This window comes from Mus pahari, chromosome 12 (genome assembly GCF_900095145.1).
Source record: "Mus pahari chromosome 12, PAHARI_EIJ_v1.1, whole genome shotgun sequence".
Classification (NCBI taxonomy): Eukaryota; Metazoa; Chordata; class Mammalia; order Rodentia; family Muridae; genus Mus; species Mus pahari.
Window position 1 is genome coordinate 3,460,797 of NC_034601.1, and position 27,960 is coordinate 3,488,756.

A 27,960-nucleotide genomic window follows, 5' to 3' on the forward strand; every position below is an offset into this window, starting at 1 on the left:
ATAACCAAGGTTCATTCCAAGAAGTACAGCACAGTGATATTTCTGTGTTTCTTTCTATTAAAGGCTGGCATTTTTTCTTCCAAGCCCAGTGTGATATCAATAGTATGATGATACAAACTTAATCTCTGCTCCCTCAGTGTGTTCCTTTCCACCCTGGCTGAATTTTGATGAATTCTTTTTATTTTGGAAATATTTTCTTTACTTAGTGTACATTGTAATTCCAAGTTATTTTCTTATTTGAATAATACCAATAATGACAGCAAGGATGCCATGATTATTTGACACACACAGTCATCAAAGGCTTGTTTTTATTTTAAGCAAAGTGGTGAGGAAATCATGAGCATTATCTAACTTATTTTATGAATAACACAACAAAATATGTGCAGTTAATATCCCCGTTTCCAGAGAGATCAATTGAAACATGGGGTGGCCATACCACTTACACTATGCATTTCAGTCAGAGGAATTGCACATCCATACAATAGGCTTCCTACTCTTCAGAATTTTTTTTTTGTTCTGGAACTCAGGAGAAATATCCTTCTTCCTTTCCCCTTCTTGTTAAGAATTCTATTGTCTTTTTTTTCACCTTGCCTTCCACAGAATAATTTATTGAAAAACAAACCAAAACAAAACAAATCAAAAAACAAAAAACAAACCGGAGGAATCCCTTCAATAAAAATAGCTCACTAAATTTGACTTTGATTCTTCTTAATTTTGAGTTAATAGATATGGTACCCAGGATCTTATACATACTAGGTTGGTGCTCTGCTACTGGACTAAACTCCCAGGATTTAGGTTATTAGTAAGAGCTCTCTACAAAGTGCAGGCCAATGTCTGCTGTTCCAGATATCATCTGCAGCAGATGTAAGAGAAATATGGCTGGCTGGGCTTGTGTTCTAGAGCTATTACATACTAAAACCTGTCACTGAAAAATTATACTGCTCTTCTTAGTCTCTACCTCCTCATCTTTTAAATGGGGTGATAGTATCCACCTCTGAATTCCTAAGAGCATTTAATGAGATACAAAGGTAACATCATTTGGGAACACAGGGTTTTGTAAAGAATGATCACTGTTGCCAGGAAACCCATTTCTCTACTTTCTGCCTATAATATGTTTTTAAATGCTAGCTTATATTATGTTGGTAGTATACCCTTGAGCAGGGTGTGTTTCAAACAGTAATAATAATCAACTTTTAATAATAATCTTCTCTAAAATCTTACTTCTTTAATGATCTCATTAGAAAAGATTATAAACTGGAGAAAGTAACATATACTTGTCCTCAGATACATTAATGGGAGTGAAACAGAAGGATAGTTTGAACCCTGAGCAACACAGCAAGACCCTATATTTTAAAAAAGTAAACTTTGAAATACAAAACTGATTGTTTCATGAATCTCTCCAAATTTTATCCTGCATGAGGAAGAGATAATCCCAGGACCCTATTGAAATAATTGCAAAACCAGAGTATCCTTCATCACACACAGGAAAGATGGGGAAGTCAGCCAGTCTTAGAACCTTTCACTGGTACCCTCTTGAGCTGAATTCTTGGGCCTTTGTCTTTCTATATCCTTCCTTCCCTGAAGCACTGCAGCCACCTTTGCTGCCCTGTGCATGACTACAGCCTTTCCTCCCTAACCCATTGCTTCTTTGCATTCTACTGTCTTTCCAAGACACAAGTTCACCTGATTTTCTTCTCTGATTTTCTTCCAAGACCTCCCACTAAAACATTTAGTGCAAACTATTTTGCCATTATATTTCCTGTTTCTCTTCATGCACATGCATATACATGCGCACACACACATGTCTACACACACACACACACACAAAAACACACACACACAGAGAGAGAGAGAGAGAGAGAGAGAGAGAGAGAGAGAGAGAGAGAGAGAGAGAGCTAATTAAATCCATTCCCCATTATTGATTTATGCACAGGTACCAATATATTTTATTTTTATTTCCCTTGTATTTATTCCAACTCATTCATACATTTATACACTTCAAGTTTCATTTCAAAAGACCTTTCATGAGCTATCTGATGTTTTTTATCTCTAGATTAGGAGCCATTCTTTCAGTTTCTGTAACCGTTTGGACTTGTAAAATCTATGACACTTTGAATAGTAATCTTGCTGTATCTTTCCATATTCACAGTTCACTCTCAATATAGGGACTTTTTTCTTATCCCTGAAAGTTTATTGTTGCACAATGGCACCACCAGCATAAATAAAGGTACTATCAGCATCTCTTCATTGAGAATTATATATTTAAAGATTGAATTAATGAGTAGATGGACAGATGAAAGGATTGATAAATAAGTGAATGGATAAATAGATGATAGATCGATGAATGAGCAGATGGGTATATAGATGGCTTGATGAGTGAGGGGATAGGTAGAAGAATGACTTATAAATAAATTAATGCATAGATGTGTGCATTGATTCCTGACATTTTAGCATGTGTCTACATGGTTTAAAAAAAGAAATAGTTTATTTCTGATCCAATTCAGTTGATAGCCTTGTGGAGTAAGATGAAACACCAAATGTCTCCTGATACGATCATCAGCCTGCATACTGGAGTGTGTTCGAGGTCTCTTCTCTGACCTCACACAAAGGGAATGTCTGTCCTGTGTAGTATATTTATTTAGAGTATGTTTCATCTTTGCAGAACGATACCCAGTATAAACATTAGTCAGCTGATTTCTCAGGGGGTTAAAATGAGCTTTTAAAACCTGTTTACTTCTCTTGTCCCAAAATAGACATGTAAGACAGGTTCTCAGAGGCCTGGGAGCTGTGTAGGATCTAGTAGAAAGAAAGCTGAAATATGAATGGAGTGTGCTTCTGGGGGGGCTTCTCTGGGTTCATGTCCCAGCTCTGCAGAATCTGTCAGAAGAAGCAAAGGATTTGTAGGACAAGAGAGGTGGACTAGGATAGAAATCCAGTTTCTCTGGAACCTTCACCATGAAAGCATTTAGAAAGATGCCAAGATGGCAGCTGGCTCTAGTGAGGAGTCAAGCCTCACACATGAGTGGTCTGAGGTGAATACCAGCTCTGATAATAGACAATTTATGGCAACAAAACCAGTGGAAATATCCAACAATGTCCAACAGCAAAGTAATGGTGTTGGAAATGTAACTCAGTGATGTAAATGAAGAAAAACTTCCAGGTATAAGGAAAATGGAGTTGGGGTGTACGTCGGAGTGGATTTGGGAAAGGGGGTGGGAGTAGGGGCAGAAGAAAATGGGAAAGCTAAAATATGGCTGGAGATGCAAATATAAGTTTTAAGATTATCTTCTAATAACTACATTACGCCAGGTAAACAAGAAATAATTACATTTAATTCCAAATTTGAATCAATCAGACATGGTTTCTTATGTAACCATGAATATTTTATTTAGTTTCATCTACTGTTAGTGGTGCAATACATGATCAAGATGAACACATTAGAATTAGTTTGCATCATCTTCATCGAACAAAGTCACTGTACTCTGTACAGGTTGGCCAGCTAGAGCTAAGCTATCTGATGCCTCTGCATAGCGAGTTAGTGCTCCATTACTACAGAGCTACATGCGTGAACAGATCTCACAATCTGAAACTCCCCAGTGTGCAGAACAGTCTCTGGTTTGCAGAGAGCAAATGAGGTCATGTTGAAACTGCCCTATGCTCTCACTTGCTTCTTAGAAGTCTACTCAAGACTCTGGTTCTTCTTTAACTGAGTTACGTGCTTGCTTTATTTCTATTATGAAAGCTTCCTGAGGTAGGAAGCGATTTCAGCCAGCACTTTGTCCGGTCTGTAGCACATAGTGAGTGTATTATTGTTCTAAGACTGCCATAACAAAGAATCACAAATTGTTTGGCTCCAGCAACAAAAATCTTTTGGTGCACTGTGTTGCAAGCCAGAAATCAGAAATCCAAATGCTGGTTGGGCTGTTTCCTTGATCACTGTAAGGGAGAGTCTCTCTGCTGCCCCTCTGGGACCTTCCTGTGGTTTTCTGTCATGGTCCATCTGGTAGAAACACCAAGCCTCCCTCTGCCTTTATCTTCATGCACCTTTGTCCTTTGGTGTGCCTCTGTGTCCAAGTCCCTCCTTTGCATAAGATACAGTTGCATGGGACTACTGAGGTAGCTTAGTTGACATGAGAATATGCATTCATCTTCAGGACCCACATATGAAGATAGTGACATGCATGTATAATCAATCCCAGCACCAAGGAGATAGAGATACCTCGTGCTTTCTGACCCAGCATAACTACTACTGTAGCTGTGCTGGCCAGAGCATCAGTGTATAACTTTGGGTGTACATCAGTTAAACCTATAGAAGAACGTTTGATAAACATAAGTCAATGGGTGAATATAAAATAATTAACTACAGAAAATGTGTTAGCTACCCAAAGATGTTCCAGGGTTACTCCATCAGTCCTGAAGATAGACATATTAGAAATCAAATGAGACTAACCATCCAGTCCAGAGAAAAAATGCTGCCCACAGACAGAATGCTCTGTGCAAACACGCATGGCACTAGCAGGTTTCAAAATGTTACTGTTGTTCTCTGACGGTTTTGAATTGAATTAAATTTCCACTGGCCTCTGTTTTCTTAGGCACTGTTGTCTCAGAATTCTTAGACCAACTAACTAGAATGTCACCGTAGGTTGCACACAATAATTTGGCCAGACTCTTGATCTGTTAACATCTGAACAAAATTGTGTACTTCTCGGCTGCTTCCATCTTCTCTGCCAATAATACAAATGTTTTCTAAATTTCTAGAAATCCCTGGTTTTCTTTGGTTTTGCCTTGATATCATACAGAGCTTTTTCTCCTTTAAGTAAGCAAAACTCTGTGAGCTTCTCAGTGTTTGCCACCTACTTAGCTCAGTGTTCAAACAGGCAGATATCCTCAAAAGACCACATACCCTAGTCTATAAAAGAATAGTACTGGTGCCCTGATTAACCCTGTGTGAATCATCAGTAGTACAATCCCAAGTAGTACATCAGTTTGAGTGTGGTATTAAAGACTTTACTGGAAGTAGGGACAGACTCAATGATAGAACTTAGAAAACTGGAGCTTATTTTCTTGGCTCCTCTGACCACATTTTCAAAGCAGTGAACTGTGCTGGTTCTGTAGCTAAGTGGTAGACTGCTTGCACAAGGCTCTCAGTCCACACTTATAGTGGGGGATTTCATTACTGGCATGTGTATAGCATGTGTATGCTCAGTTGTGTAATATTGGATGTGGAAAGCCCATGAAGTTATAGTGTTATTAGATTCTGATGCCTAGCAAGTTTGTTTCATTGTCAGCTTGTCATCAAGTCCATGTTCATCTTTCTTTACTCCCCATAGAAAGTTTCCAGAAGAATGAGTGGGGTCCATAGATCATCCGCCATGCATATCTATTGCTATCCCTGTATTTGTCAGGTTCTATAGATGGAAAACAGGGTGTATTGAACACAGAATATGTATCGAGTTTACCTCCAATCTCCAACAACTTGTATAAACTGCCTGGTCTTTGAGACTTACTGAATGAGTTGCCCTTGGATGCTCATGCTAAATTTGCATGAAAGATGCTTGCTACCCACCTCTCAGTTCCCAGTCTTGCATGGGAAGCTCAGGAAGATCATGAGGAGTTGCTTCCAGAAACCTTCTATTCTACCCTTGACTGAGATACCAGGAGGGTACCAATGGAGAAGTAAAACACCACTGGAGAAATAACACCCCCTCCACTACATATATGAAGTGAAGGACATTTCCTCTTCATTTCCATGTCAAGCATTTGAGTTGCTTTGCATGAGGCTACACCATCATGAAGGTGGTTCAAGGATCTCCTCCCCTTTTCATCTTCCGCACTGTGACTGGCTTTTTCCTGGGGAATGTCATTGCTCCATTTCCTCTGTATTGTGACCAACATGTGGGATCAACCACCCTTTGAAGGCAATGTTGGTAGTCCTGTGCCTAGTGTTCTCTAAGACACACTGGGGTCTCTGACTTTAAAACCCTCACCACAAAGTAGTCTGCAATCAGTCCTACATGACAGAGGATAGTCTCTATTTCCTCTTTTACTTCCCTTCTTTCATTCTGTCACACCTTGTGTGAGATACATCCCCCTATTTTAACACCACATCTACCTCCATTTCCTGTTTTGTCAAGCTATTTTATTTCTGAGGTATTTCTTGCTCACGTTTAACTCCTGGCTTAGACATCAGCTCCTTTCAAGGACGTTCTTGAGCATTTCAGCTCATTGGCTTGCTTTCCTCAAGACATGTATCCCATTGCACAGAAAATCCCAAGTCTGTCCTGGCATTCTGGCCTGCCTAGATCTTCACACTGTCTGAATCCTGGCTATGTAGGTCACCACTGCAGCCCCTACCTCACACTTTGGAAGATGAGGGGTACCGAGCTGTGGAGAAGAGTTGTGTGGATTCCATGTTGCTTCTTGAATAGGCCACAGCTCTCTGTGACTTTCTGGCAGTCTCTCCTGGTTTCCTTTCTTATATATATGACAATAATTCATTTTATGACAGCTCTTTTTTTCCTAGCTGGCAAACTATTAGAGGCTAAAACTTATGCAATGCACAGTGAAAGACAAGGTCATACTTTATCATCTTTGCCCGCTTCCATAACCAGATTAGACACTTTACTACAAGCGAGGTGAATAACAGCCAATTGATATTTGTCATGTCAAACACCTTGATTACAAACTGTAGGCGAACATGAGGGAAACGTAAAAGATCCTATGACAAGCTCCTGCCCTTAAAGAGTGTGTAGTTTCCCAAGATCTCCTTAATAGCCAAGGGACTATAGTGATATTTAAAATACAAGCATATTTTACTTTTATATATTCCTTTTAGATTGTATGGGATTGGTTAGTTGTCTAAATCATATCTTCTGTTGTGACAAAGTACCCTGAAAGAATCAACACAGAACAGAAAGATTCATTTTGGCTCACAGCTTTAGGATATAGTCCATGATGGGATAGAAAGGTTGCATTGCATCTGCAGTCAGTAATCAGAGGGAATTGAATGTTGGTGCTCAGCTCATTGTCTGCTTTTTAGTTAAACTAGGGACATGAAATGGTGTCACCTACATTTAAACTGAGTCTGTCCACCTCAGTTAACCAAATCTAGATCATCCTTCTCAGAACTGCACTGAGATTTGTTACCATGGAGATTCTGAATCCTAATGGGTTGATAACTGAGAGTAACTATTACCAAGGTATTTGTTGAGTCTTAGCTGAGTCATGTTCCATCTAAACCATACAATAATTGGACGTGTATGTATCTAGCTTTAAGAAGGGCTGGAAGATGAAGAAGATATGTGAATTCATGGCTATGTGACATACATTTTCTTTTGTGTAACATGAAAAAGGATATCTCAACAGATCTCTATATTTTGTTGTATTTGGATGTCTACTTTTCTCTTTGATGAAACCACTTGTTATACATTACATCATCCCAATGTGGATAATGTATGGTTCTCTTTTCAGCAGCTTGACTGAAGATCTCAATTATCCCAGGCTAGTGACAGGGACTTCATGTCTTCTTGGTGACATTCAATTACAGTCAGTAGTACACTCGGGTACTGCTCTTCTCTATCCAGCATACTTGCTTTGCCTGTATGGTATGCCTCTTTCTTACTAAAACCTATATAGCACATCTACAAAAATCTTAATGTTGGCTATGAAGGTGTAGGTGACATTGTTACTGTCCCTACACTATATCTTCAGGGTAGCTATAAAGAAGCTATTGAATAAAGAAAAAAGATCCACTAGGCTTAGTAATGGCAGAAGTCATTTCTTGTTGTCTTGAACTGGGGGTCGACACACATTTTATGGTGGTAATGGAGGCAGCAGTGGTCATGGCAGCAGCAGTGGCGGTGATGGTGGAGGAGGTGTTGTTGTTGCTGTTGGTGGTGGTATGAAGGTGATATACATACAGGTGGTGGTTGTGGCATAAGGTGGTAAAAAGTAGTTAACTCTGACGTCCTTCATTCCCAGGACAGAACAATTCTTATTGAATTATTATCTAAAGTACATTTATCAGGACAAGCAAGATGACTTAGTAGGTAAAGGCATTGTCTATAAAAGCCTGATGATCTGCGTTCCTTCCCTGAAACCCGTACGAAGGGAGAAGGAGAGGATAAACTTCACAGTGTTGTCTTCTGACCTCCTTGTGCATACCGTGGCACATGTGATCACACACATTTATATACCCAGACACTACTGATAAAGGAATAAGCATTAAAGTGCAATTTACCTGGCCTTTCCTTTCTGAAAATATCTGCCCCAATGTTTATTTGCAAAATTCTACTTCTTGTGTGCTCTTCTGCCTTTGTGTCCACATGACTGTATTTACGATGGTGATGGGCTGTTACATCTGTCACTCAGAGAGTGATGAAGAAGTCATGAGAGAGTTGATGGCTGAATAGTCAGAGCAGCTGAGCTTTCTCTGTCATAGCTATCCTGACATCCAAAGTGATGTCAGCTTCATTTTCAGCTGCAAATGTGACAAGACATAACCCGGAAGACAGCCACTGAACGTTCACAAGGGCCTTCTTCAAGGTTTCTTTGGTTTTTTGTTTGTTTTTTTGTTGTTGTTTTTGCTGTTTCTTAAATTCTGTATTTCTATACTTACTTTAAAAACATTAAAAATAATAATGGTTAAAAAGCTAAGCTCTGGGAACATAAATATACTGGAGCAAATTTTATCATACAGCTTTGCAGTGATCTTTCAAGAACTTGCATAGTATCACAAAATTCCTCATTTATAAAATAGAGATAACACTTGTATCTAAACCATGGAACTGTGAGCTACCTCAAAAGTGACATTTATGAAGATGGCTGGTATATGCATGGTACAAAGCCTTCTAATTATTCTATTACTAATTCTTTTATTACTAATGCTCCTAGCAGCTTCACCATCATCAGGAACCTTATTGACTCCCCCTGAGTTCTGAAGTTCAGGAAGGTAGGAATAAAATTATGACTTTTTAGTAACCTCTAGGTTGCTGTGGATTTGAGAGACATTTTCTAGGTTTCAAAAAATGCTTTCAGTTGAGTGGTTCCAACAATATCCTTATCCATGTCAGCCTTCATCTGAGCACACCGAGGAGGTCAACTTTAGCGAATAGGAAGGGCTGAATGGACCAAGTCTGGTTAGATTGCTACATATCACCAAACATTCAGCTTCCTTACGGAATGTGCTGAGACTACTCACTGCTTGTCTTAGTCAGGGTTTCAATTCCTGCCCAACATCATGACCAAGAAGCAAGTTGGGGAGGAAAGGGTTTATTCGGCTTACATTTCCATACTGCTGTTGATCACCAAAGGATGCAGGACTGGAACTCAAGCAGGTCAGAAAGCAGGAGCTGATGCAGAAGCAATTGGAGGGACGTTCTTTACTGGCTTGTTTTCACTGGCTTGCTCAGTCCACTCTCTTATAGAACCTAAGACTGCCAGCCCAGAGATGGCACCACCCACAAGGGGCCCTCCCCACTTGATCACTAATTGAGAAAATGCCTTACAGCTGGATCTCATGGAGGCATTTCCCCAACTGAAGCTCCTTTCTCTGTGATAACTCCAGCTGTGTCAAGTTGACACAAAGCTATCCAGTACACTGCTGTGCAGGTGAAGCCAGGCATTCTAAAGGGCAGTACTCACGGAAAACAGTTCTGCCTTTTGCCTTTGTTCATGGAAGGCAGTAGTCCACACAGGTGACTTGTTTTAAATAGACAAGAGTGTACACACTTTGTGCTGGAAAAAAGGCATTCTATATTGCTGTATTGGGTGACTCCAGTGTGGAATGAAAGGGAGTACTTCACATGAGTGGCTTGATGCATATAGATAGGTGTGGCGTATACTCTCTGTCTTTGTGACAATACATGGTAGAATACTATATGTGGTGAGTCTAATGTGGACCATTATTCACTAGTGCAGAGCAACAGGGGATGGTGATGAACAGGATCTAGGTACTGTGTAGGTCAGAGAATGTTTCTATGGACATAGAGATAGAAACATGACTCCATCCAATCAATGTGTGTGTGTGTGTGTGTGTGTGTGTGTGCACGCGTGTGTGTGTACTCATGGTTTGTTAAGATTTTTAAAGCCAAGGGCTGGATCCCCTGTGTCCTGGAACAGTGATTAGAAATATGGGGAAGCCTCCCTCCCCAATGCCTACTGTGGATGGCTGGTGTCTTACTTCTTCAGGTCACTGGCAATCCTTTAAGAAATGTGCACGTCCCTCTTTGGAAATATCACTTCAGAAGCAACGGTCTCCAGGTCCCTGACTTGAACAGAGTGCCATAAATATTAGATGATTGCTAACTTTTAAGGAGTGGGGGAAAACAACCTCTACATTGCCTTCTGTAACTCTGAATGGGAAACTCAGGCTGGAAGATTTGGCAAACATGACACCTCATCTTTGCAAGCCTGCCGCCCACTCAGGCGGTTTGTGTTTCTGGGGCTGCTGTTTGTCAGCCGTGGCGAGATGGTTTCTGTCCTCTTGAGCTTCCACACAGAGGCAGGGGAAGTGGAATGAGACAAATTGCTGTCCCTGGAGTCCTTGGAACGGATTATTGTTTTCTTTGATTCTGGTTTGCTGTGAACTCTTGACCTAAGGGCAGTGTCCCAGCACTCAGTTTAAGAGGAGTTTTTTCCACAAGCTGGCTGAGTTAGGAGACTAAATTCTGTATGGTGACCAAATAGAGGTTAGCACTGAATTTACTTCTATTTCAAATGAAGAGTACAGAGGTCTGACAGCTGGATAACTTTACTTCCTAGTCCTATGAGTATGAGCACCTTCAGCCCCTTAACAATGAGGTTCACCAAATGAAGATGTTGAATTCTTATTCCATAAGATGGTGTAGACAATGCTTTGTTGAATCATCCATCATCAGTATTTAGGACAATGATGTTGTAGCTAATACTCAAGAACATGTTTCTTGAGTAAAGTGTCATGGGAACCCAAGGACTGAGTTTCAGAACCCTAGCACCCACACAAAAGCCAAGTGTGGGTTATGTGCCTTCAGCCCCTGCACTGAGGCTTACTGGCCAGCTAAAAGAGCCAAAACAGAGTGCTGTAGGATTAATAAGACATTCTATCTCAAATACTAAGGTGGGGAACAATGTAGAAAGAGACCACAAAGGAGACCTCTGATGTCTATATCCATATACACAGGTATGCACCCATATACATATGCACTCATGTGTACAACACACACACACACACACACACACACACACACACACACACAAATGTGAATGCATACATGCACACTACAAAAAGGTTTCTTATTATTACCATCATCATCATCTCTCTTCTCTCCATCCCCATCATTATGACCATCACAGTCATCTTTCCTGTACTACCATCTTCATGGCTACTAACACTATCATCTCTACTACCACCGTCATTACTTCCATCATTATCACCACCCAACCATCACTGCCACCATCTTCAACACCTACATAACACAACCATCACCACCATCAACATCACCATTCCTACCTGCACTACCCTATCATCATTGCCACCACCACCCTCAGGACCATCACCATCATTACCATCACCACTGTTTCCATCATCCCAGTCGCCATCATCACCAGTTACCATCATCATTGCCATTCATATCTTCATCCTTATTCCTAGGGTTTTCATTTTCACATGAATTCAGTAAAGCAATATGGCTAAATTTCTGGTCCTTCTGTTAAACAAATGGCTGGTTCACTAGAGTTAGTGGTATTTTTTTACTCTAAATGAGCATGTAAATGTACCTTAGGTTTATAATATATAAAAGGGACTGTATAACAGGAATTTCTTATATATGAATGACCCACAGTAGGTAAGAGTTCAACATCAGGTCAGTGCTTGTGGGACTGGATGGACCCAACTTCATGACAACAATGGGATATACACAAAAGAACTTATAGATGGTCAAATATATTATACCTGTTGATATTCTCTGTCTACAAATGAATTACAAAAGTCTCACAATGAAGAATAACCTGCATCACTGTTTCTGCTTTATGAATGAGGAAACTACAGCTCACAAGGATAAGATTGCTTGCCAACCTCTCCACCTTAATACTCTTTGCTTCTCAATGCTGTACCTTGATCCCCCTTTGATGGTCTTAATAAAAGGCTAGGTTCCAGTGAATGCTGGAAATTACTTAGTATTATTGAGCACAGTTTATAACTTTTATTTTTTGCACAACACTTTTATGTTGCAAACTGATTCATCTACATAAAGATTCCACGAAGCAAAATTACCTCTTTCTAGTCTATTCCTTCCAAGTGCCATGTAGTTTATTTCACTTAAAGAAGGTCAGTGCAAATTTAGAGTGAAGATAGCTCATTTGGTAAATTGCTTGCCATACAAACAAGAGGACCACAATTCAGGTCCCTCACATCCATGTGGAGCCTGGGCATGGAAGCACATAGTGATGACTCTAGCTCTAGGAATATGGAGAAAGGCAGGTATCTGGAGCTTGCTGGCCAGGCAGTCCACCTGTATTAGTGGGCACCAGATTTAGAGAGAAATCTTATCTCAAAGAATATGATGAGGAGTGGTTGGGTAAATCACATAAATTCTGCCATACCCACATACATGTACCACACAAATGCACACTCATATACATATTTTTAAAAATGTTGCCCTGATTCCTCCATTCATAGGTTTGATAATACAAAATATCACATATACCATCTGAAAGACCACTGTACTCTTAGAACAGTGAACCAGCTTGTTTGCGGAGACCCTAAGCAGAGGTTGGCATGGATCCCACCCTCTGGGATTCTGAGGAAACCATTTTACTGCAGACCTTTGTTATTTGATGATTTGGAAAGAATCCCTAAGTTCTCCATGAGTCCAAGATAGTGCTCATTCATTTTCTGATAGATTCTGCCAGAAGGTAGATACTTTATTTGGTTCTTTTATTTAATAGTTATGTTTAATTATTTTTAAGAATTGTCATTATCATTCCCAGGGATTTTGTCCACTTTGGACTCCCCTCTCCTTTCCCAAGCAGGGGAACAGAAATTTGGTCTCATAGTTATCAGTAAGGATAAGAAACATGTGGCTCTTAACAGGAGTTGCTGTCCGCACATGCTTAGTTAGACTCTGGCAAGGACAACCTGGGTTTTAGAGAAAGTGGATCAGGTAGAGAAGCCAGTCCATCCTTTCAGGGAGTCCAAGTGCTGCTGCAATTTGCCCTGACTGCCTGGTGCATTGGGGAGTTAAACCCAGAGTGTGGTTGGGAATGGCAAGAATGATTTTTATTTTAGATTTTTTTTCTAATGCTTGATATCTGGGAATTTTTAAAAACTGTCATCGATCATCACAGATCTTCCTGAACCAGTGCAAGAGAAAGACAGGAAGGTTGAAGGGCTCCAGCTTCTTTCGCATTACCTCCCCCCTCATCTAATTTAACTAGAAGCCCGATTGGTGGGCTTTGGGGTCCTGTGGTTTCTTCACTGACAGCATGTTGAGGCACTGAGTTCTTACTTCAGCTCAGAGTTCCCATCCACTCTCTCCATTCATGCAGGAGCTCTTTTCGCAGGGAGCTGTGTCAATGATAAGCAGCTATCCACAGGAAGGTGCACAGGACCCTTGAAATCACTCCTTTGATGGACGAGAAAGACATGGCCAAATGTAACTGACATTGTTTTGACGTTCTTCTCCAACTGTTATGGTTGTAATAAAGATAGAAGAACCAAATATCTGCAGCTTTAAACAAAGGAAATGGTTTGGGGCCCGAAGCTGGCTCCGCAGCTGTGTGAGGGAATGGTTTATATGATGCTCATTTTTACAGATCACACAATGGGCTTAAAAGAGACAGAAGAAGCAGAAGAGGCAACGAGAGCCCTATGCTTTTCGTCCATTGCATGCCCGATTGGTGGACTTTGGGGATCCTGTGGTTTCCCTCACTGACAGCATGCTGATGCACTGAGTCCTTACCTAAGGTGTATGCGACAGGAACAGTGCTGTAGTTTAGGCTGTTTCATTGCACGGGAGTCAAACCATCTGATAATTTAATCCGCACCATGAAAGCTTCTGGTCCTCAGTGCTTCTTTCCTTGATTTCAGTTTGGAATAACAGTGTGAAGTTACTCAATTGTTCCCATTTCACTGAAGCCAGTGTTGGCAACCAGAGTAGCTGCCGCTTGCCTAAGGGCACACAACCAGCAGGTTAAGCGGCTTCCTAGTAACCATTAGTGATCAGATCTTATAATCATTTTACGATTAGCCTACGTGTTATTTCACATGTTTTTGGCTATTTTGTATGTGTGCTTGTGTTTGTGTATGCGTATGTTCACATCAGTGCAAACAGAGATCATGCAAAAGCATGTATGCGTGTGTATAGGAAAGTGTGGGAGAAAGGCACTTGAGCATGTGTGTGTTTATTCTCCCATGAATTCTGCACTTTATTTATTGAGACAGGTCTCTCATTGGCCTACAAGTTTCCCAGCAGTCTTAACTGGCTAGCTGTAAAGCCCCCTTGTCCACTGCCTCTGCCTCCACAGCACTGAGATTATAATCAGGTGCTACCATGTTGGGATTTTGTGCTTTTTAATTTTTACATGAGTTCTAGAGAAATGAACCCCAGTCCTCATGCTTGCAAGGTAAGTGCGTTACTGACTGAACCATCTCCCCAGCCCTCTTATGGTAATTATGGACTTTTTTTTTTTTTTTTTTTAATTTGCCTGTGACCATCTCTTGATCTCATGGAGCATCCTTCACCCTCCTTTCTCACCCTCCCTATAGCCCCCAAACATTCCTCCTTCCTTTCTCAGAAAAATGAAATAAGATGGTAGCTAGCTCCCCAGTGGATTTTATAACTTTGCATATCATATATTTAGTTTAGTAATGAAAAATTCCAGCTCCAGGCTATGCATAGAATAGCATTTCTAATGTTTTTTAAATAGCTATTAGTGTAGTGGAGCAGTGTGTGTGTGTGTGTGTGTGTGTGTGTGTGTGTGTGTGTGCGCGCGCGCGCGTGTGCTCGTTCCTTTCCACTACCTAATCATCTGCTCAGTGGTACACTCTAAAACCCAAAGCAGCAGCCAGGGGAGGAGCAAGCTGTGATTGATGGGCCAGCAGCAGCCAGGGGAGGAGCAAGCTGTGATTGATGGGCCAGGCCTCCCTTGCAGAAGAGTTCCATCTGGGGCTGGTTTTCGATGCAGTCAGATGTTGAGGGGGAGGTCATCCAAGCAGCCTCAGCTCCCCCTCCATCAACACCCCAATCATTCTCAGAGTGCCCAGCCTGTACACCCTTGCCCCTCATCGAGGCTTGCTCTGGGCAGATGCTCTGTGGTGTGGGATTAGAACAGCTGCTAAGTTTATGGAGGAGAGAGCATGCAGCATGGTGCAGAAGGTATTTCTGATTTTTTTCTTCACTTGATACTGTGATTTGAATGGAGCAGAAGAATTGCTTTGTGGTTATTTTAGTCTTAAGTCTGGGATTTCTGGAAGACAGTTTTCATCTCGCATCATCCCTGGTGAAAGGATGGGAGTGGTGTGGAGTGGTGTGTGTGTGTGTGTGTGTGTGTGTGTGTGCATGTGCGCACATGCGCACGCACGCACGCGCACACACACCTGGGAGTTGGGGAAGCAGGTGTTCTTTGCATGGATCTGTGCTTGTCCTAGGACCAGCAAGTTAATGGTGTCGTTTTGCATTTTCCCTTTGTCTTATTGCCCCTGGGGGCATGGTGCATTTTAGCCCATTTCAGCTCAGCGCAAGAGGCTTTCTCTGAATATGTGCAATTTCCTGCCAGAGAAGTAGATCAGAGCAGACCAGGTTGCTGAACTCAAGTAAAACAAACTGTCAGCAAGACTGCAAGCTGCAAACAGCCACTGGGGATACACAGACCCCTCCAGAGAGTTTTTACTTCAGTGGGTGTTTGCCGGTAGGGTCTTGGAAGAACAGATGCTTTCATTGGCCATGTGGACATTTGTAATCAGTGGGCTTATTAGTTCTTGACAATCCCCATGCACTTCTCCATTGTAAGGGCTGGAGTAGTCAGGGTGAGGGGCTTAAGGAAAGAAATAGGCAGAGGACTAATACACTCCAGGAAGGGAACAATCTAAGCTTGATTATAAAAAGCCTAGGAAAACACCCAAATATACTCATATATTCATAAACACACACACACACAGAGAGAGAGAGAGAGAGAGAGAGAGAGAGAGAGAGAGAGAGAGAGAGAGAGAGAGAGAGAGAGAGAGACCCCTACCTGCAGGAACACGTTTAGTTCCCTTCTAGTCTGCCTTTGCAGCTATGGGATCAGGCACTTTCCTTTCTCCTGCCACAGAAGGACTATGACTCTTTCTCAGTTAAAATGTGTTCTACATTAGCCTTTCAAGCCAATATGTTCTGCAAAGTCAGCCTGGCTGTCACTGATAGTTCTTGTGGTTCTCTCTACTAAAGCACTCAGTGGGCTACACGGCAGAAAGAGGATGTCTGGACTTGGGTGGAGGCATGGAAAAGGACAATAAGAACAGTCTCCATCTCCTGTGTCCGCCTCAGAGGCAGGGCATTGATTGTTTCTGGTGCCTGTGAAAATACTCTATCTGAGACCCAACACTGTGAGTGTATGCATACATGAAGCTAAATAGATTACGGCTCCTGTCTTAAAATAGCAATAATATTCTGTCTATTTCATGCTTCAGTAAGACACTTAAATTAAAATGACTTTTGAGGATTTTATTTTCTTTAAGGAATAAGATTTGTTTGCATCTTAATAATCACTTTGCTCTTGGTAAACAAGTGGAAGGAACACTTTGGAACATCCTGTGTCACATTAGACCCCATGTCACTGAGCAGGTTTTGACTTCATCTGATTGATGGGGAAGTTTGTTCTATGAGGACAAGGACATTTCTTCTACACCTACCCTCACAGACCTTATTTAGCCCACACTTTCACACAGCTCCACCGTGGAACATTGTGGGGTTTCAACCATCAGACATCCTGACCCCTTCCCACCCACACTCCCCCTTTCCTTATATTTAGCAGCAACCTAAGACTGTCTTGGCAGCAGGAATTGGATGTGAAGTTTGCACAAGCTCTCAGAGTATTTGCTTGGTGATGAGGGGGATACTTGCAAAGCAGAATCACCTCCCTATCAAGAGGGACACCCACAAGTACCCTGACTCTGCAAATATCCAGAGCGCTCGTCTCTTCCATTTATTTAGGGAAAAGTGGAGGCTTGGCCTTGGTATAGAAGAGGCAGCCTCTGCACATTTGAGACTGTCCTGCAGGGAACACCCTCAACATTTTACCTATCACCACCACCTATTGGAACATGGCTTTAGCTTTCTACCAAGATCCTGTTCACATACCTGGAATTTGCCCTGACCCACAGTAGAAAGGGTTCTCCTACCAGTCATCACATTTTCTAAGAAAATTTGTTTCAACCTATGCTAAGGACCTAGGAGCATCATTAGGGAGGGAGCAAAGGCTCTCTCAAGTCATTTGAAGGTGAAAAATACTTCCATAGGAAGTACAGTGATCTTAATTAAATATTAGCTGTAATTAGCCTAAAGTACAAATGTTGGGAATATTAATTAGGGTCTCTCTGGAGCGGCTGTCGGTGTTAATAAGTAACTGTAGGGGGTCCTGCCAGCATCTGTTTGAGGTACAAGATGTGATACAGAGCCCAATGTACCTGAACGTCAACTATTGTCTGCTTGGTTTTCCCTGATTTGTTCCTTAGAGCTTGACACCTCATTTCTGACAGAGTGACACAATTCTTGAGAGATTCGAGTGCCCTGGCAGCACAGGCATTCTTAACTGGTCCTTATCTTTCTTATGATGCGGTCAGAGGACGCTTAAGCCATGCCTCAAACATGCGATGGCACAGAGGTTTCCCATACTGCTGTGTTACCCAGGGTTACCTTGGGCATCTTGCAAACAGAATCACAGGTATCTTGCATCCAGCCCCTCAGTGTCTGACCTCCCTGCAGTAGGAGGTAAAATCGGCTTTTTTTTCTTTATTTACATTTCAAATGCTATCCTGAAAGTTCCCTATCCGCCCCCCCCCCTCCCCTACCCACCCACTCCCACTACTTGGCCCTGGCCTTCCCCTGTGCTGGGTCATATAAAGTGGTAAAATAGTTTTGAGTACCATGATATATGTCACAGTACATGCAAAGTAAGAATTCTAGACATCAGCAATATTAGCATTTGGGGCCTTGTGGGTAGTTCATTGAGAAGAGGTCCTAGATTTTGCACTACAGGAATTTGGCAATATTGCTGTCATTCAGTGAGTAAATGCTAAGAGCATAGCCATCCTGAGCTGTCACAGCCAAAAATGTCTCTGATCGTTGCTCTAAATCTCTCTGGAGTCCCCATACGTGATTGAGAAGTGTTGGCCTAATTACCAATTGGGAGGTGAAGGGCAATATTGTTCAGCTTATCTTCTGAGGACCAATTAATAGAAGGAATGGTCTGTGCAGTGTGTGATTGTCTCTCTCTGTGTGTTTGTGTCCATGTGTCCATCTGAGATTATAATCATACATCTATTGAAAAGAATTCCTGAAGAGAGATTCTAAACTATTTTGTGTACCATCATCACTGCTGCCGACATAGTGAGACAGCCAACATCATTCTTTCTTTTCTTAGAATATGTCCCTTTTATTCTCTTCTTGTGTGGCCTCATGTTCTGTCCAAACTCTTTGTAAAATAATGGTTCCTTATCTGGACTTCCCATTTCTCCTGCTCTTCTGTAATAGCTGCTGGAAACATTTTCCTGCATAGGTCCAGACAGTAAATAGTTTAAACTTTGAGGGTCATATAGTCTCTGTCACAGCAAACCAACTATGTGCTTGCTATACGAAAGCATCTGCAGGAAATTTGTTAAACAAATGAACCCATTTATTGGATTATGTAAGATAAAACCTTATTTAGAAAAATAAGCAGTGGTCCAGGATTGCACCATATGTTGTTTGCCAAGCCAGTCTCTGTCGGATGTGGTCTATAATTATCCCAGGAAAAGAAAAGTACTTAAGTTCCACACCAAAACAGCAGAGAAAGTACACACACACACACACACACACACACACACACACACACACACACACACGTGCGAGCGAATGCACACAAACGTACACATGTTGGGCCCTTTGTATCTTAAGGAACAGAAAATCACCTTAAAGAAGACCCAAGAGCAGGGCCTGGAAGCTCATATCTTCGATCTCTGCTTCTGAGACAGGAAAACGACAAGCTCAGGTCCTACCTGAATGATTTTGTGAAAGAAACTCAAAAATGAAAAGTGAAGCTGGGCACTGGCCGTGTATACTGTTAATCTCAGCATGCAAGTGTGAGAGGCAGGCGGTTCTCTGAGTTCAAGGCCAGCCCGCTCTACAGAGTGAATTCCAGGACTGCCAGGGCTACACAGAGAAACCCTGTCTCAACAAAACAAGACAAAACAAAACAAACAAACAAAATGAGACAGACAGACACACACACACACACACACAGAGAGAGAGAGAGAGAGAGAGAGAGAGAGAGAACAACTCAGTTCTAGGGCATTTGACTTGAATGCCTGAGGCCCTAGGTTTTATAACTAAAGGGAGGAAAAAGAATGAGAAGGAAAAAAAGTGATTTTAGAAGTTTGAGTTATGCAAGATGAAGCTCCTCTGGGAAAGTCAAATGCAGAACTGAGATGGTGATTTAAACAGTCATGTATGATTCTAGGAAGATGCATCTTAAGTGAGATATTCTCAAAAATGCATAAGCACACAGGTGTGTGGGCAAATGGGCAGAGGTGCAGGGGAGCCGATGAGCTGGTGCAGAGGGGCCTTTTCACATTATCTGTATGTATAAAATCACCAAGTACTGTCTTAAATACACACATTACACACATTTACTGATATGTTACTGATAACTTAGGCAAGCTATTGGGAAAATTATATATATATATATATATATATATATATATACCCTTTTTTTAACTTAAGCAGGACTGTTTTCAACTGTCCATAAAGATAGATCCAATCTTGATATGATATCATCAAGATCTGAGTGCTTCCTGTTTCCCCAGCACCTTGGCAACATTTTTTTTTGTGTGACCTCACCTGTACACAGGCCCCAGGCTAACACTCTTTCCACAGCCTTCTATTATTTCTACTACTATATCACAGTGCAAAGCGTGCTTCCCAAACACTATAGCAATATCCCAGGCTGACAAGAACTCATTAGTATGACAACATAAAACTGAAGAGTTTGCTGTAGAAATGGTCCCGAGTCTACACTGTGATTGGCAGCTAATATCATGTGGTTGACTCTGGTGGTAACTCAGAGAGATGCACTCTTTGGGCTGAGGGGAAATGTCCATTCAAACGGAAGATGGAGGGGGGCATCTTTGAAGAATTCAGTGTAGGCTTGGAGCATCAGTGAGACAGTAAATGTCCTCTTCTGGAGTTAGGTAGGCTTATGTAGCCACCCAACCTGAGCCATGGCTGACCTGCTGCTACCTCAGTGTAACAGGAAAATGGTCAGAAAAGAAGAACGTGTGCCCTCTTCTTAGCAGCACAGATGTTGGGGATGTTATGGAGGAAGAAAGTGCTGCTGGAATGTATTCCTTGTAAAAGTATTTAAACTTGTGCTAAGTTTCTTTCTCTTATAAGTGCCAAATTCAACACTGTACAGTTAATGGTCCTCTTGAAACAAAGGCATGGGCTCAGTATCTGAGCATTGCTCATGTTACTGTAGTAGAGGCTGAGGTCTCCTGTTGATGAGTCATGTTGACCTTTGTGCCCAGAATCCTTGCAGTATGACTAAAGTAACATGTAAATAACCATGGAAAATGGGAGAGGCCACTGTTGGCTCATCTTCATTGTCTGCTTGTCTCTCTTTGTCTTCTCTTCTCTCTCTCTCTCTCTCTCTCTCTCTCTCTCTCTCTCTCTCTCTCTCTCCCCCCTTCTGGCTGTACAACTACATTTCTTGAGACCATGAACATTTTAAACCTCTGGACTACTATTTCCTATGCTTTCTCCATATGTGTATGTGGAGTGTGTGAAGGCTGGTGGAGTTATGGGGGTGGAGGTGGAGGGAGGGAGATGTTTCCAGAAATGGCAACATTTGAATTTAGGTTTTTTTTTTTTTAATTCTTTTGACTTGACTGTAATTATCATACCGAATGTTTAGGCTATAACTGAAGGAGAGATTGTTATATAATGTCCTGTACTATGTATTAAAAAAAAAAAAGGAGACAAGATGAAGTGCATTGATTAATGAGGCTCAGAGTTAAATAGCATCTAGCATCTAAAAGGGAGAAAGTGGAATGTCAGTCGCGGTCTCTAAATTAAGCCCTAAATTTCTGTTGGCTTCTTTTTATCACTACTGGGGCCATCATAGATAAAACAACAATACACAGGCACACATATACTGACACATGAGTACACACACCCGTACATATTCACACACACACACAGCAGTAAGATCTTTACTGGGGACTTTTCCAAATCACGTAATAGTTGAATTTAGTCCAAACGCATCTCTCAAGCATATGCTTAAACAATTTGACTATTCAACACAGTATTAAATTAGTTCTTCACTGTCACCATAGACAATTTCAAACTAGCCTTGTCTAACATTGAGATGAAACTAAGGATCCGCCAGTGGTGCACAGACCTCAGAAAGTATTATTGGAGGTCTTAGGGAATGTGATGTCATCGCGTTCCTTGATCTTTTTTTTTTTCCATCTGTAAATTGAGAATGATGATGATCACCAACCATTTGCTCATAGTATGTGGTGAGGCTTGGCTGAGAAGCCAACCTTTAGGACCCTGCAAAGAGTGCTGGGGCTCAGTTCCTGTAATGTGGGGAACAGTTCTGTTTGTGGAGCTCTAATGGTGTTCTCTTCCCTTCTCCTTTTCTTTTCTTCCCACAGGGTAATCAGGAAGCAGCAGCCGCCCCTGACACAATGGCTCAGCCTTATGCCTCAGCGCAGTTCGCACCACCCCAGAATGGCATCCCTGCAGAATACACGGCCCCTCATCCCCATCCCGCGCCAGAGTACACCGGCCAGACCACTGTCCCTGACCACACATTAAACCTGTATCCTCCTACACAGACGCACTCGGAGCAGAGCGCTGACACCAGTGCGCAAACCGTCTCCGGCACCGCCACAGTAAGTGGATGCTATGTGCAGGACCTGGAGGGTGCTGTCCCTGAGCAGGTGCCCTGAGCCTTAGTGGAAAGAGTACCCTGTGTGTTGGGGATTTTGGCAAGCAAAGAAGCTTTAAACCTCCCCATAAACTACCAGCTTCCCAGAGATTTCCTTAGCGATTGGGCATCCTTATCTGTTATGTAGACCATGTTTTCATTAGCTGTATATATTAGTATACAGACACAGGCATCTATCCTTTCTGTCTCTAAAGTACTGAGTTCCCCACAATGCTATCCCAACGGAGTGCATACTTTGAAGACTATTTCATGGAAATGTGGGAGTGTGCAGATGTACACAGAAGGTAGAGCTCTTGCTTAGCGTGTCAGGTTCTTGAGTTCTAACTCCATTTCCACAAAACATGCAATCACAAAATCAAACTAAACACCATAACATGTACATGTAGAGATAGAATGTATTTGCTCATTTTACTGGATGACTTTCTGTGCAACCATTGCTATAATTTGATTTCAGAACATTTTATTGACCTTAAAACACAACTTATACCCATTTCCAGGCCAGCCATCTTCATTCTTGAGTGAATGCCCTAGAGACTCGTCTACACTCTGTCTGCATGTCCACGCTTTCCGGTGTGTTATTTGTTTGTTGAATCAGATCTGAAGTAGTCTAGGCTGAACCTGCGGCTTCCTGTATAGGGGAAAATGACTTGGGACTTCTGGTCCTCCTCTCTGCACCTCTAAAGTCCTGGATTATGAGGCACACTGCCATGAGCAGTTTAAGCAGTGCTAACTCTGGAGCACAGGCTAGGTGCGTACCAGGCGAGCACTCTACCAACTAAGCTACAGCATCCACCTGTAGTTGGTAGGGTTCTGTTGCAGGTACATATTGAAGGGATACATGTGAGGGAACATGTGTTGGACCTTAAGAGTATAAACTGAAAGCTGGATTGGATGGATAATAAATAAGCAAGCAAACAGAAAAAAAAAGATAGATTTTTTTTATGACCATGCTATGTTAAATCTAAGATAATGGGCCAGTATCAAACATGACCACAGACACAAATAATTACATTAAAATTAGATGTTGCTCATCTGTAAACCACCTATGGTAATTAAGAATCCCAAAACTTGTGTAGGCCATATTAGGGAAAATGTCCTCTGAAAAATTCCTTGGAGAAATGGACACAGATAAGGTCTAGCATGTAGCCTTTTACAGGCTTATGGTAAGGTTGCCTTTTCTTCCACAGTCAAGGCTCTGGGAACGCAGAATGCTTTGTTGTGCACACAATGCATTTTGTAAAATGCAGGAAGACACTGGGTAGCTTTGCCGCTTGGCTCTGTATCTATTTCAGATGCAAGCTTTAACCATAGTCAAAGTAGCACGTACTCAGAAACTTTCTATCGCCTCCACAGTCTGTATTTTGTTTCTATAAAGTGTACATATCACCTATAATCAATGTCTAGTATACCAAATTCAGAGGCATTAGTACATTCCCTGTGTGTGTGACCATCCCCACCATCTGGTGCCACAGCATGTTCATCTCCTCAGAAACAAATTCTACCACCCAACCCCCTATCTCCCATCCCCTGCCAGTCTTCCATTCCCCCAGCAGGCTGGCACCTGCCCATCTTCTTTCCACCGTCTATGGATCGGCCTCTTATGGGCAGGTCTCACCATCTGAGACCTACACTGCAAGGCCTTTGCTGTTTGACTCCTTTCACTGGGTTTCAGTGTTGCCATGGTTACTTGGCACTGTTACTCTATTGTATGCACAGTGCTCACTACTGACAAAGTCATCTGCGCAAGCCCCGTTGGGTGCTTCTCCCTTCTAGGTATTGAGATTGTTGGCACTGCCATGGGTGGTATTTTGCTGGCCTTCCTTGGCGATGTGTTCATTAGATTGCTTTTCTGGGTTACCAGGTTTTCGCGGTGGTCATATTATACATATTTACATTTCCATAACGTAACATGGAAAGCACAAATACTTGCCTACAAGTGAACAATTTGACTTAGATCAGTCCAATGGACTAGTACTCAGCAATGCAAAGGACTGAGCAATACTGTAGAGGAATATAAAATAACAATACCAAATAACAGGAAAGGCAGTAAAAACAGATGCTTTTTGCCCTTTGTTGCTAATTTTGTGATGATCAGAGGTGGTAGGGCCTGACCATGTTGTTTTATAACTTAGAAAATTCTTAGACAATAGTGATTAAGCTAACTCTGAGATGGTGAGTTTTAGGATAAGAGGAGCTACTAAGTGCCAGAAACAGGGTACCAGATTACAAATGGAACCAGACAAGGGTTGGGGGCATGGAGACCTAGGGACTGAATTCTGTACATGGTTGACTTTGCAGTATGGGGACCAGTGAAGGCCTGGGAACATGAATTTTCTTTCTTCATTCCCTCTGAAGACCTGTGAAGAGACACCATGAGGGTGAGAAGTGAGGTACAGGATAGAATAGAATGGTGAATGGCAGGAAGGCAATTCCAGAAGGCTACGAGTCAGGAATTGAATGGGTTGAGTGGTGGAGAGGCTTGAACGATCACAAGTCAAGGACTGAATGCTGGAGTCAGAGAAGGGAGCTTTGAACATCTTTACTGATGGCAATGAGGAGGATCAAGGAAAGACAGCAGCAGAGAGAAGCAGCAACCAGAGATAACCGTTTACCGGCTGGGTGATTTGTGTTCACTAATGTAAGCCAAGGAAAGCTAAGGGACACGGTGGGACAGGACATAGAACATAGAGAGATACACAGCGGAGGATAGGAGAAGGTCCAGAAACAGCATGCTTGGAAGGAAAACCAAAGGAATGGGACTTCTGAAGATTAGAAAGACCAGGGACAACAGGACAGAGGAAATTTCAATATTTTTACAGCTTTATAGAAGTACAATGTGCATGCGGTATACACACATCTGGAAAGAACATGCTTGATGCATCTGTATCAATGAAAACATGTACGGAACTTTTACCAAAACCAGGAGCAATGAAAAGATGCATCACCTGCAATGTTTGTGCCCCCTGTCACCCTTTCATTCTCATTCTTTGCCACATTCCCAGGCATCTGAAGGGGCCCCTCCTGTGGCTGCACACTTTGTCTTCAGCATCCATGGCAAGCAGTCTGCGCTCCTGTTCTCTGCTAATCACCATACTTGTCTTCTGCTTCTCCCACACTGTCTTATGTATAAGTAATTCACTTCTTTACATTGCTGAATATTATTTCAGTACATGGACATACCACAGTCTGCTTGGTTCTCTATTCACATGTGCACAGATATCTGAGTTGTTCTCCATGCTGACTCACAGCAAATACAAGGAATGTGAGCTCAAGTAAACAGATCGATTTCAAAACAGAGGACAAGCCAGGACAGGTGTGATAGAGTTCAGAGACATTGTCTCCAAAGCCAAATCCACTTTCTTAAGACACTCCTTTTCTTACTCTGTGTGTCTTCATTCTTTCAGCATGAAGGGTGGCATTTGGAACCTGGGGGGAGCGGGACATGATCCTGAATTTGGGAAATGTTCTAGGCATATACTTCTAAAAATTCCTAGACTCTCTGAAGACAAGGGATTCCTTAGTTTGGAGAATGTGCTTATGGGATGGGGCTGCCATCACGTTGTGTTCTCTGGTCACATTTAAATGATGCACACTGGGAGAGGGAGTGAGAGAGGAAATATGTTGTCTTTTCTGCTACAAATAATTAATGCAGATTCTTCCCCCTCTTTGGCCCCCAAAGAAGACACTTATATGTGTCTGGGAATATGCTCGTGTGGAAGTCAAAGGGAGACATTGAATGCCCTCTGTCTCTCTCCACCCTAGTCTCTTGAGACAGGATATCACACTGAATCTGGAGTTCACCGTCTTTCCAGCTAGGTCAGCAGGGCACCAAGTCCAAGCTGACCCCTGTCTCTAACCCCACTGCACTGATGTTACTGGCACAGTATGCTTGCACCTGGCTTTCATACAGGGAGGCTGGGCTCAGGTGCCCAGGCTTATACCATCTTCTCTTCTCCTGCCAAGCCCTCTCTCCGCCTTCATTACCTACTTTTGATTTTTTTCCTGATTTGAACTTGTCTATGACAAGTTTACTTCAAACTGTCTCTGTCTCCCCACATCTCGATGGAGTTGATTTCTCTTTCCCCCAAGTTCTGCATTGCATGCGGAAGGTATTAAACTTTAAAGTAGGTCAGAACAACGCTTCTCTCAGTGCAGGATACCTAGGCTTATAGTAACAGAAAGTTACTGTTAGGCAGAACCAATAGCTCAGCTCTAGAGCATGTACATAACATGATCCATATAGAAACAAGAAAAGGCTGGTGTTAAAAGAATAGCTAAGCTATTCCTTATAGGAGAGTTCTATCCTGGAATAACTACCCTTTGACATATATATCCATGATGTTTAATGTCACTTTAAGGACATTGTGGAGGCCATGCATTCTCCATCCATATGGTGGCTCCAAGAACATCGAATATATGCACATGACTTAACACAAATTGCAGGATCTCAAAAGAGAGACAGCGTGCAACCTCTAGCTCCCAACCAGAGCTAAGTAAAGCAAGGACAGACAAGCCTTAGCAGGTCGTCTCTGCCATTCCCCAGGGGCTGAGACAATTCCCTGCAGGACGTTTTTCTGCTGAGTTTCTATTTTGTGTAGGATTCCAAACATATTATGGATCACGGTGCTGACAGAGCCAGTGCTGTATGCTCCCAGATACTGTTCCTGACGAGGTATTTTACTCTTGACATATTATAATTAGAGATTTTCGAGTGGAGAATTCTCCTTGTATCTCCAATAGCAACTTGACTTCTATTTTTAACACCTCTGCAGTCTGCTTAAGTCTTCTACACTTTCCCACTCACTCTGAACTCTGATAGGAAAAAGAACACAGGTCCTGGAGCCAAGTCTCTGAGCTCAGCTCGGGCTCTGCTGACAGGGAGGGGAACTGTCAGAGCCGCCTCTGTGGTTTCTAGAAGGACGGTTAGCAGACTCCGCAGATCTTTCTAATACCATCAGACAGTTGAGAGAGTTGGTGATGGGGTCTTACTTCTCAACCTTTTGGGTAATTCTTTTAGCTAAAGGAATGGGGTAGACAAATACCCCTTGCTTAAGAAACACCATATTTGTTCATTAGATATTTATTGTTTGAGCAATTAAAACTTACAGTTTAAAAAGTCAAACATTGCATATATTGTATTATGGCTGAAGAGAATTCCACTTTGTCTATGCACCACACTTTCTTTTCCCATTTATCTGTTGATGGACATGCAAACTGGTCTTACTTCTTGGCTTTTGTGAGTGATGCAGCAACCAAGGAGGATGTTCACATATCTCCGTGGTGTGGTATGATGACAGAGTTATTTGAGTGTGTGTGCCCAAGAATGGTGTGGTTCTAGCTATGGTGTTTTGAGAGACCATCATGCTGATTTCCACAGAGACTGCACAAGATCACTGCCCTCCCAATAGTAGATAAGGACTCCCCCTTCTTGGAAAATAGATAGAATTAGAAATCATTGTTAAGCATAGTCAGGCAAACTCAGAAAGAGAATTACATTGCTTTCCCTCATGTTCAGACACTAGATATGAAATTGTGGATGTGTATATGTGTGTGTTCATAAAACAAGAAAGGGAATGGTAAGAAAGAAAGAAATGATCTTAAGGGGCAGGGAAAATGAAAAAAATGTATTTGGTACAATGGGGAGGGATCTGCAGAGAGGAATGGGGGAGCAGGAGGCAGAACAGGGGACACAGGGATGACAGTGATGGGAAGGGACGTATTAGAACACACATAAGAAAATATCATAGTATGGTCTCTCTCTCTCTCTCTCTCTCTCTCTCTCTCTCTCTCTCTCTC

General features: G+C 42.0%; 1 protein-coding gene across 37 annotated transcripts in view; it reads left to right on the forward strand.

Moving 5' to 3' along the window:
* Rbfox1 (RNA binding fox-1 homolog 1) overlaps window positions 1–27,960 on the forward strand; it is a 1,661,838-nt gene that overhangs the window by 1,453,374 nt on the left and 180,504 nt on the right. For 36 of the 37 annotated variants that reach the window (XM_029544519.1, XM_029544538.1, XM_021209994.2 and 33 more), the window contains one exon: window positions 21,869–22,108. In XM_029544519.1, coding sequence (XP_029400379.1) covers window positions 21,869–22,108 — 240 coding nt within the window. Of the gene's footprint in view, window positions 1–15,302; window positions 15,354–21,868; window positions 22,109–27,960 lie in introns of those variants that run through there. The other variant, XM_029544517.1, reaches the window with a different exon arrangement.